General features: G+C 41.0%; 2 protein-coding genes across 6 annotated transcripts in view; one reads left to right on the top strand and one right to left on the bottom strand.

Moving 5' to 3' along the window:
* Positions 1 to 6,664, bottom strand: part of PH4alphaEFB (prolyl 4-hydroxylase subunit alpha-1) — a 52,191-nt gene extending 45,527 nt beyond the window's left edge. For 2 of the 4 annotated variants that reach the window (XM_076195076.1, XM_076195074.1), the window contains exon 1: positions 6,217 to 6,411. The gene's annotated coding sequence lies outside the window, so the exon portion shown is untranslated. Of the gene's footprint in view, positions 1 to 6,216; positions 6,412 to 6,506 lie in introns of those variants that run through there. The other 2 variants (XM_076195075.1, XM_076195077.1) reach the window with 2 other exon arrangements.
* The window catches only part of CDase (neutral ceramidase), a 38,912-nt gene that overhangs the window by 6,211 nt on the left and 14,373 nt on the right, over positions 1 to 18,328 (top strand). For both annotated transcript variants that reach the window (XM_076195070.1, XM_076195071.1), the window contains exons 4-5: positions 13,593 to 13,769; positions 17,684 to 17,766. In XM_076195070.1, the coding sequence (XP_076051185.1) occupies positions 13,593 to 13,769; positions 17,684 to 17,766 (260 nt within the window). The remainder of the gene's footprint in view (positions 1 to 13,592; positions 13,770 to 17,683; positions 17,767 to 18,328) is intronic.

The following is an 18,328-nucleotide window of genomic DNA, read 5'->3' as shown; positions in this document are numbered from 1 at the left end:
ACACAACGTATGCAAACACACGTATACACACACGCAGACAAACATGTATACAAACACAACGTATACATACACGTGCACGTAAACACAGGCACACACACATATACACATAAACACACGCACACAAACACAAAAAACACGTGTAGACACACACACAACGTACACACACACACAATGTACACAGACATGTAAAAACACGTGTACACACACACACACACAACGTACACATACAAGTAAACATGTGTATACACACGTACACATAAACAGGTACACACACACACAAATTGACAAACGCACACATACGTGTACACACACACAACATACACATAAAAACTATACACGAATTCAGGAGCAAAGTAGAACAACGCGAGATGCAAAGACGGGACCCTACGAGCGTAGCTTCCCTTCCCGTAAAATACTAGGTAAATACACACACGTACACGTAAATACACATACGTACACACACAGACACGTAAACACACACACGTACACGTATACACACACACGTACACGTATACACACACATACGTACACACAAACACGTATACACACATACGTACACACAGACAGGTACACGTATACACACACGTACACGTAAACACCCGTACACACAGACACGTACACATCAACACACGTGCACACACACACGAACAAACAGACACTTACACGTATACACACACACACGTACACACAGAGACGTACACGTAAACACACATATACACACACGCACAATGTACACAGACATGTAAAAACACGTGTACACACACACACACACAACGTACACATACAAGTAAACATGTGTATACACACGTACACATAAACAGGTACACACACACACAAATTGACAAACGCACACATACGTGTACACACACACAACATACACATAAAAACTATACACGAATTCAGGAGCAAAGTAGAACAACGCGAGATGCAAAGACGGGACCCTACGAGCGTAGCTTCCCTTCCCGTAAAATACTAGGTAAATACACACACGTACACGTAAATACACATACGTACACACACAGACACGTAAACACACACACGTACACGTATACACACACACGTACACGTATACACACAAACACGTATACACACATACGTACACACAGACAGGTACACGTATACACACACGTACACGTAAACACCCGTACACACAGACACGTACACATCAACACACGTGCACACACACACGAACAAACAGACACGTACACGCATACACACACACGTACACGTATACACACACACACGTACACACAGAGACGTACACGTAAACACACATATACACACACGCACACACTTTCTCCCAAGCACTGTCGACATATTCCACGCATAAAAACAAACAGATCACATGTGCGTGTGTGTACATGTGTGTGTGTGTGCGCGCGTGGGGAGAGAGAGAGGGTGGTGGAAACAGAACTTTCGAGTCCTTCTTCTGTGTTACCGGAGAAGGGTCACCTCCCCGTCTCCTCCTCCGAGGCGGCTGACACAGATATCGTCGCCTGGCCCACAGGCAGGACACAACGAATTGTGTCGTGACGACAAATTACCTCTCTTTCTCTCTCTCTCTCTCTCTTTTTCTCTCCCCAATTAGATTTCCTTATATGTCTCTCTCTCTCTAATTAGTTTTCCCTCTCTCTCTCTCTACAATTACCTTTCCTTCTCTCTCTCTCTCTCTCTATCCAATTAGCTGTCATTCTCTCTCTCTCTCTCTCTATCTTGTCGGGATACTGCATGTAGTGCGATACTTGGCTCGGCGTGGTCAAGAAGAGGAAGAAGAGGAGGAGGAGGAAGAAGAAGAAGAAGAGGAGGAGGAAGAAGAAGAAGGAGGAGGGGAAGGGGGGGGTAATACAATCAGCATATAGCCCCTCTTCCCCCCAAAAAAATACACACACAAACACACATACTTCCACACACACACATATACATACACAGATATACATACACACAAACATACATACTTCCACATCCACACATACAAACACACTTCCACACACACACAGACATACACACACACATACATGATTTCTAGTATTATTCCATCACCCCCCACCCCCCGGTCCCCCCAGGGGGGGAGGGAATGTATTGGGAGAGAGGGAGAGAGAGAGAGAGAGAGAGAGAGAGAGAGAGAGAGAGAGAGAGAGAGAGAGAGAGAGAGAGAGAGAGAGAGAGAGAGAGAGAGAGAGAGAGAGAGAGAGAGAGAGAGAGATTAAATGGGGACAGTTCTCCCACGTGACGAGAATCAATCTCGGGACACTAACAATGGAATTGCATTCGCCTCCCCTCCCACATTCGAGTGCGTCCACATGCAGCAGCCGTCCGCACTCCACACACAAATTATTCCTCTCCACCTCCCTCTCCTCCTCCTCCTACATCTCCCTCTCCTCCTCCTCCTACATCTCCCTCTCCTCCTCCTCTTCCTCCTACACCTCCCTCTCCTCCTCCTACACCTCCCTCTCCTCCTCTTCCTCCTACAGCTTCCTCTCCTCCTCCTACAGTTTTCTTTCCTCCTCCTCTTCCTCCTACACCTCCCTCTCCTCCTCCATCCTCTTCCTCCTACACCTCCCTCTCCTCGTCCTCTTCCTCCTACACCTCCCTCTCCTCGTCCTCTTCCTCCTGCAGCTTCCTCTCCTCGTCCTCTTCCTCCTACACCTCCCTCTCCTCCTCCTCTTCCTCCTGCAGCTTCCTCTCCTCCTCCTCTTCCTCCTACACCTCCGTCTCCTCCTGCAGCTTCCTCTCTCCTCCTCCTCCTCCTCTTTCTCCTCCGGAACTGCTTGTGCGTGCGTGCGTGCGTGCGCACGCGTTCTCCAGCCGGCGAGTCCATCATTTACGGGCGTGGTGAGAGGGTCACCAATGGACGCGCACACACACACACACACACACGACTCGTGGCGCAGTGGTCGAGTTCCCGGCCGCCACTACGGCCGTCCGGGTTCGAATCCCGCCCTGGGCTGAAATAATTTCAGTACCGCTGCGCTGCGAGTCGTTACTCCAATTCTCGTGGACGGGGAGTTGTGCGTGTGTGTGTGTTTGTGAGTGTAAGGTCACAGCATTATAACCCATAGATCGGTCATATAATATGAGCTCTCTTTCGGGAGGGAAGTAGCTGTCGATCACGGGTCTAACACGTGATCCAAGGCCATAGTGAGCGAGAGAGGGCCACCTTTGCCCGTTGTGCTACGCAATCGCGATGACCCGCCTCCTGGAGACACAGGTGGAGGCGGCAGCGGTGGGTGTTGCGGGATTCGAACAGCGCCCATCCATTAGCGTCAAGGTCTGGGAGTCTTTGGGGTCCCACGCCCGCCCTCTCCCCCCCCCCTCTCTCTCTCTTCCTCCTTCTCTCTCTCTCCTGTTCCCCCTCTCTCTCTCTCCCTCCCTCTCCCTTCCTCCTTCTCTCTTTCCTCTTCCCCCCTCTCTCTCTCTCTTCCTCCTTCTCTCTCTCTCCTCTTCCCCCTCTCTCTCTCTCCCTCCCTCCTTCTCTCTTTCCTCTTCCCCCCTCTCTCCTTCTCTTCCTTCCTGTCTCTCTCTCTCCCTTCCTTCCTTCCTCCCTCTCTCTCTCTCTCTCTCTCTCTCTCTCTCTCCTGACCGGACTGAGGGCGTTATGTCGTCGGCCACTGTCCTCCTCCTCCTCCTCCTCAGTGCCGATTACTGACGCCACGTGGGCAACGAAGAAGAGGAAGAGGAGAAGGATGAAGAGCTAGAGGAGGAGGAGGAGGAAGAGGAGAGAAGAAAGAGGAAGATGATGATGAGCAGGAGGAAGAGGAGTAGAACGCCATGAAAGTTGATGTACGGTGGGCAGAGGCGGCGACCCGTCCCCGGCCAGCCCCTCTCCAGGTGGTCATGTATCCTAACTTGAGCCCTCAGAAGGAAAGGACGAAGCGACCTTGCTAAGTCCTGCTACGAGGGGGGGGGGGGTTTGTAGGAGACCCTATGGCCTACACTAAGGAGTTCCATGTCCATGGCCGTCTGTTGTATTTATACGTAAAATTACGGGTGTCCACATAATAATAATAATAATAGTAATAATAATAGTAATAATAATAATAATAATAATAATAATAATAATGATAATAATAATAATGACAATAATAGCAATAATAATAATAATGATAATAATAGCAATAGTAATAATAATAATAATAGCAATAGTAGTAATTATAATAATCATAGTAATAATAATAATGGCAATACAGTAATAGTAATAATAATAATGAAAATGATAATAATAATAATTATAAGCTTTATAATATAATAATAGTAATAATAATGATAATAATCATAAGCTTCATAAAATAATAATAATAATGATAATAATAATAATAATAATAATAATAATAATAATAATAACAGTAATAATAGAGAGAACAATTACAAAACCCGTTAAAGATTTCGTTCCACCGACCTGACGTCACTTCCGGTTTCGATTGAAAAACGGTTATCACGATGATGAAGGGAAAGGAAGGGGAAGGAAGGGGAAGGAAGGAGGGAAGGAAGGAAGGAGGGAAGAATTACTCGATATATGTGTGTGTGTTTGAGATAAGGTGCCTGAGAAGTATGATAGGGTTTACGAGGCTAGATAGAGTGAGAAATGAGGAGGTGAGGAGGAGAGCAGGGGTGGGGGGAGTGAATATGAGGGGACGATCGAGGATGAGGTGGATTTTTGGGGTAAAAGGGGGAAGAGGGGAATGTCTGTTGAGGAAGGACGGGAGAGGACAGAAGACAGGGGTGAATGGAGAATGGTTGTGTATGGATGATGCTGTGCTCCATGAGGTGGTCGCCGATTTAATGAAGCGGCCTTGCTGTGGATGTGCTGTGTCTTGCTGCATTGCTTCTGACCCAGAGCGGTGGGCGGGATGCAGGGGAGGGAGGGAGTGACGGGTGGTAATTGGGAGAGGAGTGTAATAGGGTTGGAATGGGTGGGAGTGGTTTATGTGCCTTTGTTTTTTGGCTACCTCCCTTGTAAGGGGGAAAAAAGCCTTTGGTATATGTATGTGTGTGTGTGTGTGTGTGTGTGTGTGTGTGTGTGTGTGTGTGTGTGTGTGTGTGTGTGTGTGTGTGTGTGTGTGTGTGCTTCTTCTCGCTTGATTTGCTGACAAATCTGACCACTTTCCTTTTGGGAATCAGGCTGAGACGAGGAGGAGGAGAAGGAGGAGGAGGAACAGGAGGAGGAAAGAAAAGGAGGAGGAAGAGGAGGAGGAAAGAAAAGGAGGAGGAGGAAGGAAAAGGATGAGTAGGAGGAAGAGGTGGGGAGTGAGAGAAGAGGAGGAGGAGGAGGAGGGAGCAGGAGGTAGAGGGAGGAAGAGGAGGGAGCGGGAGGTAGAGGAGGAGGGAGAGGGAGAGGGAGGAGGAAGAGGAAGAAGAGAAGAGGAGGGAGAAGGAAGAAGAGGAGGAAGAGAAGAGGGGGAGGAGGAGGGGAAGTTGACCAAAGTTTATCATGGAAGAAGAATAAAGTAGCAGAGTTCCCTCACTTATCAAATTATTTTATTCATTTATTGAATTTTTTTTTTTAAATGTATGTTAAATATTTTACCATTCAACAGAAATATATGCCGATGGCCTCTAGGACCTGCTAGGTTCTTTACACACTAGCGGTTTGAACCGCGCGGAAACCGCGCCTCCAATGGGTTACACTGTAACTGAACCGCCGCGGTTCAACCCGCTAATGTGAACAGGGCCAATAATAATAAAAATAAAAATAATGATAATAATAATAATAATATAGTCGATATACATACATACACATACAACGACGCGCGCATACACATTCATTACACACTTAAATTGATTGTAAATATTATCACGTTTAATAATTGTCGTTAATTTCTCAAATTTCTTTTAAATCATATTAAACATTTCCACTCTGCTTCGAGGCTGAGTAAAATTATCCGTTTCATAAGCTATAACAAAATTTTAAACTCAATAATACGCGTCACTGGAGAATCTAATAAATGTCGAGGCGACATGACGTCATGTGACGTCATGCGTGGGAGTAGCATCCGCATCTGCTATAAATTTATCAAGATGCACAAAAATGACAGTACAAATCACATTATTAAACAAAATCCTCCACGTATGATTACCATACATATTCGTAAACTGTTTGTTACATTTTTTTAAATTATTGACGACTTCGTTTTTTAAACAGAAGACTAAATTGAGATAATAAAGACGAAGTGTATAGGGATGCCTTGCTTGTCCTGCCATCAGGAGAAATCTACTTACCTTTAACGCTGTCCACCGATTTAATCCATCACTAAATGCCAAGTTCAATGCACGGGGATATTGCGATCCTGTCGCACCGGCTCCGTTGAACCTATAATGCCGGCTTCAGACCTGACACTAATGTATTAGTCTACTAGAAATCTAGGAGTAGGTGGGTTGAGGCGGCTCCAACGGGGCAGGGCCAGCGAAGGAAAAACTATCGTACTCAAGCTTGATTTGTAACTTCGTAAATCTCTCTCTCTCTCCCTCTCTCTCTCGACATCTGTACATGCATTTACTAAATTACTTACCATTAGTAATTATCAATCGACTAGGTAGGATGCCCAAGGACTATGAAGCTGTTATCAGTGTAGCAGTATTTAGTTGCTCAAATAATTTGGCGCCTCTTTGGCCAATTTTCCGACACTAAGCAGTTTCCTGCCTCAACGACTGGCTCGCCGCTGATAACACTGTCTACAAGAACACGGCTAGGAAATCGACCGTGATGTCAACATCTGGTAAAGTCGAGATCACCGATGTCCTGCGTGGCAAACGAGGCGAAATAGGTCAGCGATAAAATAGGACAAAAGGCTAAACATAATGATATATTTATTAAATCGTGCGTGATTCTGTATTGATTTCATACTGCCTCAGTTATTTATAGATATCTTATTTCATTGCTGTTTAGTAGATGATATACAATGTCTTATTACAAAAATAACCTGATATGTCCTTCCTTGGCGGTAAATCACTGTCCTTAAAAGTACCATGACGTCACTTATATACAAATATCCTCACAAAAGACCTTTTGCAACGTACACTTTAGAAAATGTATTTTCCCTGGACAATTACTTTTGCTATTCAAGTGACTCGGACACAATCCCAGTGTCCTGTATTACATTAATATTATGGCGTAAATAGAGAGGGTATCCTAAAATAGGACACACCTGGAAGTCCTGATGCTGTGGGTATCGTACGTCTGACAACAACGCAATGTAAACATTCCATTTGCTCCCTCCCTTGACTTGACTTCAATCTAGCTAAATATGTTGTTGCACTATCTTTGACCTTGTCAGGACCCACAAAAATTTGGGATGTCTATACAACATCAACTGGTGTGATAAATGGCGTGTCTTACAGTAAATGTTTCCCTATTTTTAAAGATCGACTTCTTGATTGTTGAAAATCTCGCGCGCCAAACCAGTTTGTCAAGTTGGGACAGACGACAAAAGTCAATGTACTTCCTAGACCGGTTAGATTAAGGAGCTGCCCGACCGAGAAGAGAATTTATATATATAAATAAAAGAATACACGATATATCTAGTGAATGAGTATAATTTCCAATCTAAAAGGGAGATTTGAGTCACAACGAAATATCGAATTCTGGTTATACATGTTTGCAAGATCACAGACAAAACCGCATTGTAGGTATGTAAGTTAAATTTCTGGATGAATATTTGAGTACTGGCACTGTGGCACTGATATACAGAAAAAAATATTTATATTTTTCAGACCCGAAAATGTTATGATTTTCATGTACTCGAATGGTGTAGTCAATTTACAGATTAACAGTTCTTTGTATCACCAATGTATGTATATATATATTTTCCTCCCTCCGAACATTTTCCTACTCTCATAAATGCTCGAAGTTTCCATCATCGAAAGCGAAAGTGGAAGGGAGGGGGAGAAGGTTAAGAAGTGTTCCTTGGCTGACCTGCTTACCGTCACGTCGACACGCAATCCGACCTCTCCTCTCACCCTCCCGCCCTCGCCAAATGTCGCCAGGTCTGCTAAAGAAAATAATAATAATAATATAAGAATGACACCCTCCAACATTCATCTGTCAGCATCAAGTCTGCAAAATATAATTTACTAGAAATATATACGTAAGCAAGCGAGGAGAATACAATGAATGTATAAAATTTTCAGCCTTATATATATTATGGTGACAGGTTCAGTTATCAAACTAATTCATGGTTAAAATTCACCATGTGTTAATAAAAAAAAATAACAGAAGGAACATAGGTGACGTGTTCTCTTACAATATTCAAAGAAAATTTGTTACTTTGAAAAACGATAATTTTTGTGCCTCTGGTATAATCGGTCAGTGACTGCAGCCGAGTTGAGCTCAGGGAGCTGTGCTGCTCCTTTTTGTCACATCTCTCCCTTCTTTAACCGGTCTTTTCCTTCTCCCTTTCTCCTTATATAAGTCTTTTTGCAGATACAGGTAACGGTTGCAAGGTATACAAATACATTTAATGGCCAATATTTGTCTAGAAAAAAAAAAGTAACCGAAGAATGAGCAATAGAATTTAAAATAATTTCTCGTGGAAACTTGGGTTTGTGGGAAATTATATAATAAAAGAAGTAATCTGCTTTCTAGTATAACAAGAGAAATGTGACAAGAAAATGATGTAACAATTACTATATCCATTAGAGACCTAGAGCCAGTATACATATCCTATATGCATTTATATAACATCGGACGACTTGATTCAAATCTGAGAGGTCAGGTTGCTATAATGTCGACATTCACAAGAAATATTTATTGCTCCAAGGGACGGGTGAACGGATAGCGATGGTCAAATAGGAAGGGGAATATAAAAAGTATAAATTACTTTCTACAAATGATCAAGTGGAGGAGGATTAAGAAAATGGCAAAAGTCAATTGAAGACGGAAGAGAAGGATTGACAAAAAGTTGTGGAATTAGACGAAGCATTTGGGTAATAAGGGAGTGGGAAGAGAGGCGCGGAGAAAGTAAATGAAGTAATATGGGAAATTTGATAAGATATGGGAAGTTGAGTCGAAGCGGAATGGATAATTACTGATCGATAAGACGACTGGTGAATTAGAAGAGGAGGTATACAGGGAAAAAGAAATAACGGAAATTATCAGAATAGATATTAAACACTAAATGAATAGATCATGTCCCTAGGTTAAACTAACGATTCATTTCTATTTTCCATGTGACAACTGAGCAAATAATCTAATAAATTATAATAAGTTGCAGTAGAATTATAGTTCCGTGCAATATAATGTAACAAAGATTTCAATGTATGTGTGTAGTGGAAAGACATAATATTATCTTTCAATTGTCAATAATATAGAAATATTTAATGATACTTTCATAAATGTCAGCTTTCCAAACTGACATTTAACGTGTAACGAATAAATTACATGAACTGATCAATGAAGCTATACTCATTCTAATCTTTAAATTTGAGAAAAAAAAAAAATAAAACAATGAAATATTAGCAACCTATGCATGTTTAAAAATTTCAAATTGAAAAAACAACAAACACGTTCGAAAACCAAATACCCCTTTCACACTGTCAAACATGTTTGACAAACGGTTAGTCAGGCTGGTTTGACCATGTGAACGGGGATGTTTGGTCGTCAAACACATTTGACAAGCCGTTCACATGGTCAAACCCGGTTTGACAAACGGTTAGTCAAACGTGTTGGACAACCAAACACCCCCGTTCACATGGTCAAACCAACCTGAAAAACCGTTTGTCAAACATGTTTGACAGTGTGAAAGGGGTATTTGGTTTTCGAATGTATTTGACAAACCATTTGTCAAACCGGGTTTGACCGTGTGAACGGGGATGTTTGGTTGTCAGACATGTTTGACAAACCGTTTGTCAAGCAAATTTGAAAGTGTGAATGGGGTATTTGGTTTTCGAGCGTCCTTGACAAAACGTTTTTCAAACCTGGTTTCACAAACCGTTCACACGGTCACACAAAGTTTGTCAAACGTGTCTGACAAACACGTTTGACAAACCATTCACATGGTCAAACCAGATTTGACAAACTGTTTGTCAAACGTGTTTGAGCAACCATTCACACGGTGAAACCAGGTTTGACAAACGGTTTGTCAAACGTGTTTAAAAAACATTCACACGGGCACACCAGGGTTGACAAACGGCTTGTCAAACACGTTTGACAATCCGGTCACACTGCCAAACCAGGTTTGACAAACGTGTCTGAAAAACATTCAGACGGAAGAACCAGGTTTGACAAACAGTTCACACGGTCAAACCAGATTTGACAAACAGTTTGTCAAATGTTTTTGAAAAACCGTTCACACTGTTAAACCAGCCTGACAAACCGTTTTTCAAACCTGGTTTTACCGTGTGAACGGGGGTGTTTTGTTGTCAAACTTGTTTGACATACCGTTCACACGATCAAGCCAAGTTTGCACAACGTGTTTGACAAATACGTTTGACAGATCATTCACACGGTCAAACCAGGTTTGACAAGCGGTTTGTCAAACGTGTTTGGCAACTCATTCACACGGACAAATCAGGTTTGAAAAACGGTCTGTCAAACGTGTTTGAAAAACCATTCACACAGTCAAACCAGGTTTGACAAACGGTTTGTCAAACTTGTTTGAAAAACCATTCACACGGGCAAACCAGGTTTGACAAACGGTTTACCAAACGTGTTTTACCAACCGTTTATACGGTCAAACAAGGTTTTATAAACTGTTTCTCAAACGTGTTTGAAAAATCATTCACACGGTCAAACCAGGTTTGACTAATGGTTTGTCAAATGTGTTTGAAAAACCAGTCACCCGGGCAAACCAGGTTTGACAAACGGTTTGTCAAACATGTTTGAAAAACCATTCACACTGTCAAACCTGGTTTGACAAACGGTTTGTCAAACATGTTTGAGAAACAATTCACACTGTCGAACCAGGTTTGACAAACGTTTGGTCAAACGTGTTTGAAAAAAAATTCATACAGTCAAACCAGGTTTGACAAACGGTTTGTTAAACGTGTTTGAAAAACATTCACACGGGCAAATCAGGTTTGACAAACTGTTTGTCAAACCCTTCACACGGGCAATCCAGGTTTGGTAAATGGTTTATGAAACGTGTTTCAAAAACCAGTCACACAGGAATAAAATTTTTGAAAAATGGTTTGTCAAACGTATTCGACAAACCATTCACACGGGCAAACCAGGTTTGACAAACTGTTTGTCAAACGTAATTGAAAAACCATTCACTCGGGCAAACCAACTTAGACAAACGGTTTGTGAAACGTGTTTGACAAACCATTCACACGGTCAAACCATGTTTGACAAACGGTTTACGAAATGTGTTTGACAAACTATTCACACGGGCAAACCAGGTTTGAAAAACGGTTTGTGAAACGTGTTTGACAAACCGTTGACACTGTCAAGCCTGGTTTGACAAACGGTTTGTCAAACGTGTTTAAATACCATTCACACGGTCAAACCAGGTTTGATAAATGGTTTGTCAAACGTGTTTGAAAAACCATTTACACGGGCTAACCAGGCATGACAAGTGGTTTGTCAAACGTGTTTGACAAACCATTCATTCGGTCAAACCAGGTTTGAGAAACGGTTTGTCAAACGTGTTTGAAAAACCATTGACGCGCTCAAACCAGGTTTGACAAACGGTTTGTCAAACGTGGTTGACCAACAACTCACACGGTCAAACCAGGTTTGACAAACGGTTTGTCAAACGTGTTTGAAAACCCATTCACACGAGCAAACCAGGTTTGAAAAACGGTTTGTCAAACGTGTTTGAAAAACATTCACACGGGAAAACCAGGTTTGACAAACGGTTTGGCAAACGTGTTTGACAAACCGTTCACACAGTCAAACCAGGTTGACAAACGGTTTGTGAAACGTGTTTGAAAACCATTCACACGGTCAAACCAGGTTTGACAAACGGTTTGTGAAACATGTTTGAAAAAACATTCACAGGGTCAAACCAGGTTCGATAAACAGTTTGTCAAACATGTTTGAAAAACCATTCACAGGGCCAAACCAGATTTTACAGTTTGTTAAATGTGTTTGAAAAAACATTCACATGGTCAAACCAGGTTTGACAAATGGTTTGCCAAACGTGTTAGAAAAACCATTCACACGGGTAAACCAGGTTTGACAAACTGTTTGTCAAACGTGTTTGAAAAACCATTCACACGGGCAAACCATGTTTGACAAATGGTTTGTCAATCGTGTTTGATAAAACATTCACACGGAGAAAACCAGGTTTGACAAACGATTTGTGAAACGTGTTTGACCAACCGTTCACACTGTCAAGCCAAGTTTTAGAAACGGTTTGTCAAACGTGTTTGAAAAAAAATTCACACGGTCAAACCGGGTTTGATAAATGGTTTGTTAAACGTGTTTGAAAAACCATTCACACGGGCTAACCATGTTTGACAAATGTTTGGTGAAACGTGTTTGACAATCTGCTCATTCAGTAAAACCAGGTTTGAGAAACGGTTTGTCAAACGTGTTTGAAAAAACATTCACAGGGTCAAACCAGGTTTGACAAATGATTTTTCAAACGTGTTTAAAAAAAACCATTCACACGGGCAAACCAGGATTGACAAACGGTTTGGCAAATGTATTTGAAAAACCATTCACACTAGCAAACCATGTTTGAAAAACTCTTTGTCAAATTTGTTTGAAGAAACCATGCACACGATCAAACCAGGTTTGACAAACGGTTTGTCAATAGTGTTTGAAAAACCATTCACACGGGCAAACTAGGTTTGACAAACAGTTTGTCAAACGTGTTTGAGAAACCATTCACACGGGCAATCCAGGTTTGACACACGGTTTTGGCAAAAGTGTTTTAAAAACCATTCTCAGGGTCAAACCAGGTATGACAAAAAGTTTGTCAAACGTGTTTGAAAAACCATTCACACGGGCAAACGAAGTTTGACAAACAGTTTGTCAAACGTGTTTAAAAAACCATTCACACGGGCAAACCAGGTTTAAGAAACTGTGTCAAACGCAATTGAAGAAAAACATTCACACGGGCAAAGCAGGTTTGACAAACGGTTTGTGAGACGTGTTTGACAAGCCGTTCACACTGTCAAACCAGGTTCTAGAAACGGTTTGTCAAACGTGTTTGAAAAACCATTAACACGGTCAAACCATGTTTGAGAAGTGGTTTGTCAAATGTGTTTGTCAAACCATTCACACGGGAAACCAGCTTTCACAAACTGCCAAACGTGTTTGAAAAAGAATTCACACGGTCAAACCAGGTTTGACAAACGGTTTGTCAAACGTGTTTGAAAAACCATTCATACGGACAATCCAGGTTTGACAAATGGTTTTTCAAACATGTTTGAAAAACGATTCACACGACCAAACCAGGTTTGACAAACGGTTTGTCAAACGTGTTTGGGAAACCATTCACACGGGCAATCCAAGTTTGACAAACGGTTTGTCAAACGTGTTTGAAAAACCGTTACACAGTCAAACCAGGTTTGACAGATGGTTTGTCAAATGTGTTTGAAAAACCATTCACACAGGCAAACCAGGTTCGACAAACGGTTTGTCAAACGTATTTAACAAACCATTCACACGGGCAAACCAGATTTGACAAACCTACGTTTTCGTCCACCAGGTTCTCCAGGACTTGCGAGGACTCTACGGGGACACGTATGGCGAGGCCAACGTCATCTTGTCGGGGACCCACACCCACTCGGGTCCCGCGGGCTACCAGCAGTACCTCCTGTACGACATCACCAGCCAGGGCTTCGTCAAGGAGACGTTTGACGCCATGGTCCAGGGTATCGTCAAGGTGGGTCCAGTCAAGAAGCATTTTATCGACATTTTTTTTTTTTTACTTACAAGCCCACCGGCTGCGCCGGCCCGGCTACGCCGGGGGGCTTGGCCTGCGGCGCTCTGCGCGCCCTGGGTTACGCCCCTTTTTAGGAAAATAAAATATCAAAATAATATTGCTTTTTATCTCTTGTCAACATCTAGCTGTTCTCGCAAGTCATCTATATAGGCGATTTGTGTTGGTGTTAAATTTCCGTTCAAAACACCCTTTTTATATTTTCTAAATTATTTTTTTCCTTTAATTAATAACTTTTTTTTGACTTGCTTTTCTTGTTTCAAAACTTTGCGAATCGTTAAAGCTTTTGCTTTGGCCTCTCTCCGTTCCTTTCTAGCCTCCTCCTTCTTCATTCGTTCTTCTTCTTCTTCTTCTTCGAGTTCTTCTTCTTCTTCGAGTTCTTCTTCTTCTTCGAGTTCTTCTTCTTCTTCTTCGAGTTCTTCTTCTTCTTCTTCGAGTTCTTCTTCTTCTTCTTCTTCGAGTTCTTCTTCTTCTTCGAGTTCTTCTTCTTCTTCTTCTTCAAGTTCTTCTTATTCTTCGAGTTCTTATTCTTCGAGTTCTTCTTCTTCGAGTTCTTCTTCTTCTTCTTCTTCTTCTTCTTCGAGTTCGAGTTCTTCTTCTTCTTCTTCTTCTTCTTCTTCGAGTTCTTCTTCTCCTTCTTCTTCTTCTTCTTCTTCTTCTTCGAGTTCTTCTTCTTCTTCTTCGAGTTCTTCTTCTTCTTCGAGTTCTTCTTCTTCTTCTTCGAGTTCTTCTTCGTGTTCTTCTTCTTCAAGTTCTTCTTCTTCGAGTTCATCTTCTTCTTCTTCTTCTTCTTCTTCTTCGAGTTTTTCTTTTTCTTCTTCTTCTTCGAGTTCTTCTTCTTCTTCTTCTTCTTCGAGTTTTTCGAGTTCTTCTTCTTCGAGTTCTACTTCTTCTTCCTCTTGTAACATAACGAACTTTCTTGCTTGTTTTGAAGTGTTCCTGAGGTTTTAAATGACGTAAAGGAAAATAACGTGTTAAATCCGACTAAATTCTTTAGAAAGCGATTCGATAAAGGGGACGTTCCGTTATATAAAGCCTCAAGATCGCCGTTGAGTTTCGTCGCTAAAAACATTGGTGTTTGTCCCACATTACAACATATGGTTCTACGTTCTTTTTCCCATAGTAACGTTTGACAAAACTTACATCTGAATGTTCCAATTTCACCGATCGAATGAAGTGGAACCCCTTTCTTATCAGTCTCTCGTAAAGATCCTATGTAAACCGTGGATAACCTCTCTAACGACTCCACAAATATTTTTTTTTTTTTTTATTATTGAGTTTGTTACGTTGTTCTCGCAAGTCATCTATATAGGCGGTTTGTGCTGATGTTAAACCCCCATTTAAAATACCCCCTTTGGATGTTTTTTATTCCTTTTTTTCCCCTAAGCAATAACTTTTTTTTAGCTTACTTTTCTTGTTTCAAAACTTTGCGAACCGTTAAAGCTTTTGCTTTAGCCTCTCTCCGTTCCTTTCTGGCCTCCTTCTTCCTTGTTCGTTCCTCTTCCTCGGGTTTTTTACGGTCCTCTTTTTGAATACGAACCATTTCAATTTTCTTTAGTCGTTCTTTCTTGTCTTCAATACGTTTCTTAATCATTAAATCTTTCGCTTCTTGAATTACGTTGACGTTTTCTTCCACTTTCGTGTCAGTGCTTTTACTAATTTGATCTCTTACTTTTTTAATAACGTACTTGTTAACTCGATGTATTCGCCTCTGGGCTTTAAAAGTTCTTTCAAGATAACACTTTTGATAATCTGTGTAATCCGATTTACCACCCTTTTTCGTAAAACTTTTGTACCCTGCAAAGTAATGCTTTTCAAACGCACACAAACTCTCTTGTGAAATTTCCCCATCAAATGCTTCGAGAGACTAAAAAATTTCGTCGCTATATTTGTAGTTTTTATCTTCTTTCAATCTCTTCCTAAAGGTTAATAGTTTTCGATGGAACAACTTTATTGATTCTCTCACTGCAAATGTATTGGTATTGCCGTATAAACTTGGAAAACTCGAAGCATGTTCACGCCTCAATTCACACATTCGTTTTTTGTTTTCGTTCAGAAAAGCTTTGGTCAATTTTTTTTTTTTCTGCGTAATCCATTTCCAAAAATGACGATTTCTCTGCACCTTTAACCTCGATAACTCGGGCATCGTTAACCCATTCAACTCCGATGACAAGATGTCTTGTCATTTGGTCAAATAAAACAAAAAATCATAATAAAACAACAAAATGTTTGATGATCAAACAGCACCAGAAAAATATGACGTCGTCAGTCCTCCTCCTCCTCGAGGAGGAGGAGGAGGACTGACGACGTCATATTTTTCTGGTGCTGTTTGATCATCAAACATTTTGTTGTTTTATTATGATTTTTTGTTTTATTTGACCAAATGACAAGACATCTTGTCATCGGAGTTGAATGGGTTAACGCGGGTAAAGAAGCGTCCTAAACACAGAACGCGAATATACACTTATGCCCGCCAGGCGTCCGGGCGATGTAACCAATTTGCCCCAAGCGCCGCTGGCCGCAGGAAAAGAAATTTTTCGGAAGACAAATATTTTTATTTAGTATAATTATCATTACTGTTATTATTATTACTATTATTATTATTATTACTATTATTATCGTCATCATTTCATTATTGTATCTGTCATCATTTATCATTATTATCGCCATCGTCGTCGTCGTCGTCGTCTCCGTCATCATTTATCATTATCATTATTATTATCAATCATCATCATTGTTCTTGTCATTACTATTATTATTAATATAATTAATTATTATTACTATTATTATTGTTATTACTACTATAATTATTGTTCCCATTATAATTATTATTATCTTTATTGTTTTACCTATAATCCTTACGGTACAGGAAATATGTAAATTATCTAACGAAAAAGAGCGGTTTTATTAAAAATAAGAATAATTTGTATTCTTTTTTGAATGACAATTTATTTCCAAGCATAAAGATGATGCGTGTTTCTGACTCGTAGGAATGTCGGCGAATTAACTAAAATGTCGACGTTAAAGGTAGGCGCATCGTACTCATCGGATTGTTTTTGGGGTCTGCGCTCATTGTTCCGCATCGTACGGACGGCACGCATCGGACGGATCGGATTTTATGCGCACATTGTCGGCATTGGACCATTCACCATCCGCAGTTGTGAAGCTGAGCTCTCTCTGGAAGGACATACTCCATATCTTTCTAGTGTATAAAGGATTTATATAGTCTCAGAGTGAAGTGAAATGTGATAGAGAAGGTAAAGGAGGTCAATATAGGTTCGAGTAGGTAATTTACCAGGCAGATAGGATAAAAATTTAGGAACATATCTAAAAACAGTCAGTGAGTTAATATAACATTATATATTATGTACAAGCAAAGCGTAGCTATGCAAACAGAAAAAATAGAATAAATACCGAAGAAGAAGGTTTGCATCCGACCGCGACGGCGCTCTGGCTGCAACTGACGATGGGGTCGCACATTTGCCGGTAAATGCCATAGAGGCCATCCGCATCGTTCGTACGCATCGGATTGAATGCTCTTTCGGGGATCCTCGTCGGCATTGCCGATGTCCGATGCGTACGATGCGGTCAAATGCGCGCAGACCCATTTGAAATAATGTAAAGAATACTAAAATCCGATGCGTACGATGCGGACAAGTGTGCGCCTACCTTTAAGGTGGATGGCAAGAGGTGGACGACAGCTATAGACCTCGGAAATTGATTGCTTTTATTTCTTAGGATGTTTGACATATGTCATTTCTCCTTCGCTGTCAAAATATTTTTTAATTGTTTCTGTTATTTTTTTTTAAATTAAAGAAAGGATGTTAAGTTTGCCTCTGGAATATTAATTTTTGTAGAGCATCCAGCGGGCGCACGACTCCGTGCAACAAGGGCGGATCTACATCAACGCCGGGCAAGTCCTAAACGCTTCAGTCAACAGGTGAGGTGAGAGAGGAGAAATGAAAGCCGTGTGCGCGCTTACCTAATTATATTTACCTAATTGTAATATACAGGAAAGGAACGACACTCGTGGGGTCCCGTCTCCTATCTCCAATTACATACCTTGTCTTAAATTCACGTATAGTTCCAAATATATAATTGATTTTCAATTATCGTTTTTCGATTTGAATTCATGCATTGTTTGTCTGCCCTGTCCAAAGTAAATCTTCACTTTACCAAAGTAAACCTGAATATAGCATAAAATAACGTAATATCGCCTTGACTGTTTTCAGCTAAAAATATTTATATCACGTTCAATAGAAAAAACATTACTTGATAAGGTCAGACTACGGTGGAAAGTAATAAATTCTCAAGCGAGAATATGCTAAAGAACTAAATATTGTGCTAAACTGGCAAAAATAATAAACTTAATCTTTTATTCCTCACAATATAATTTGATTCTATATTTTCTCATTAATATAGCCCAATTTCACGAGTGAATTATTTAGCACAATCATGTGATATGACGTCATGCGGGAATATGCTAGACAATAACTAAAAAG

This window comes from Oratosquilla oratoria, chromosome 12 (genome assembly GCF_046742065.1).
Source record: "Oratosquilla oratoria isolate Oo_2021 chromosome 12, ASM4674206v1, whole genome shotgun sequence".
NCBI lineage: Eukaryota > Metazoa > Arthropoda > Malacostraca > Stomatopoda > Squillidae > Oratosquilla > Oratosquilla oratoria.
This window is presented reverse-complemented; position numbering and strand designations above follow the sequence as displayed.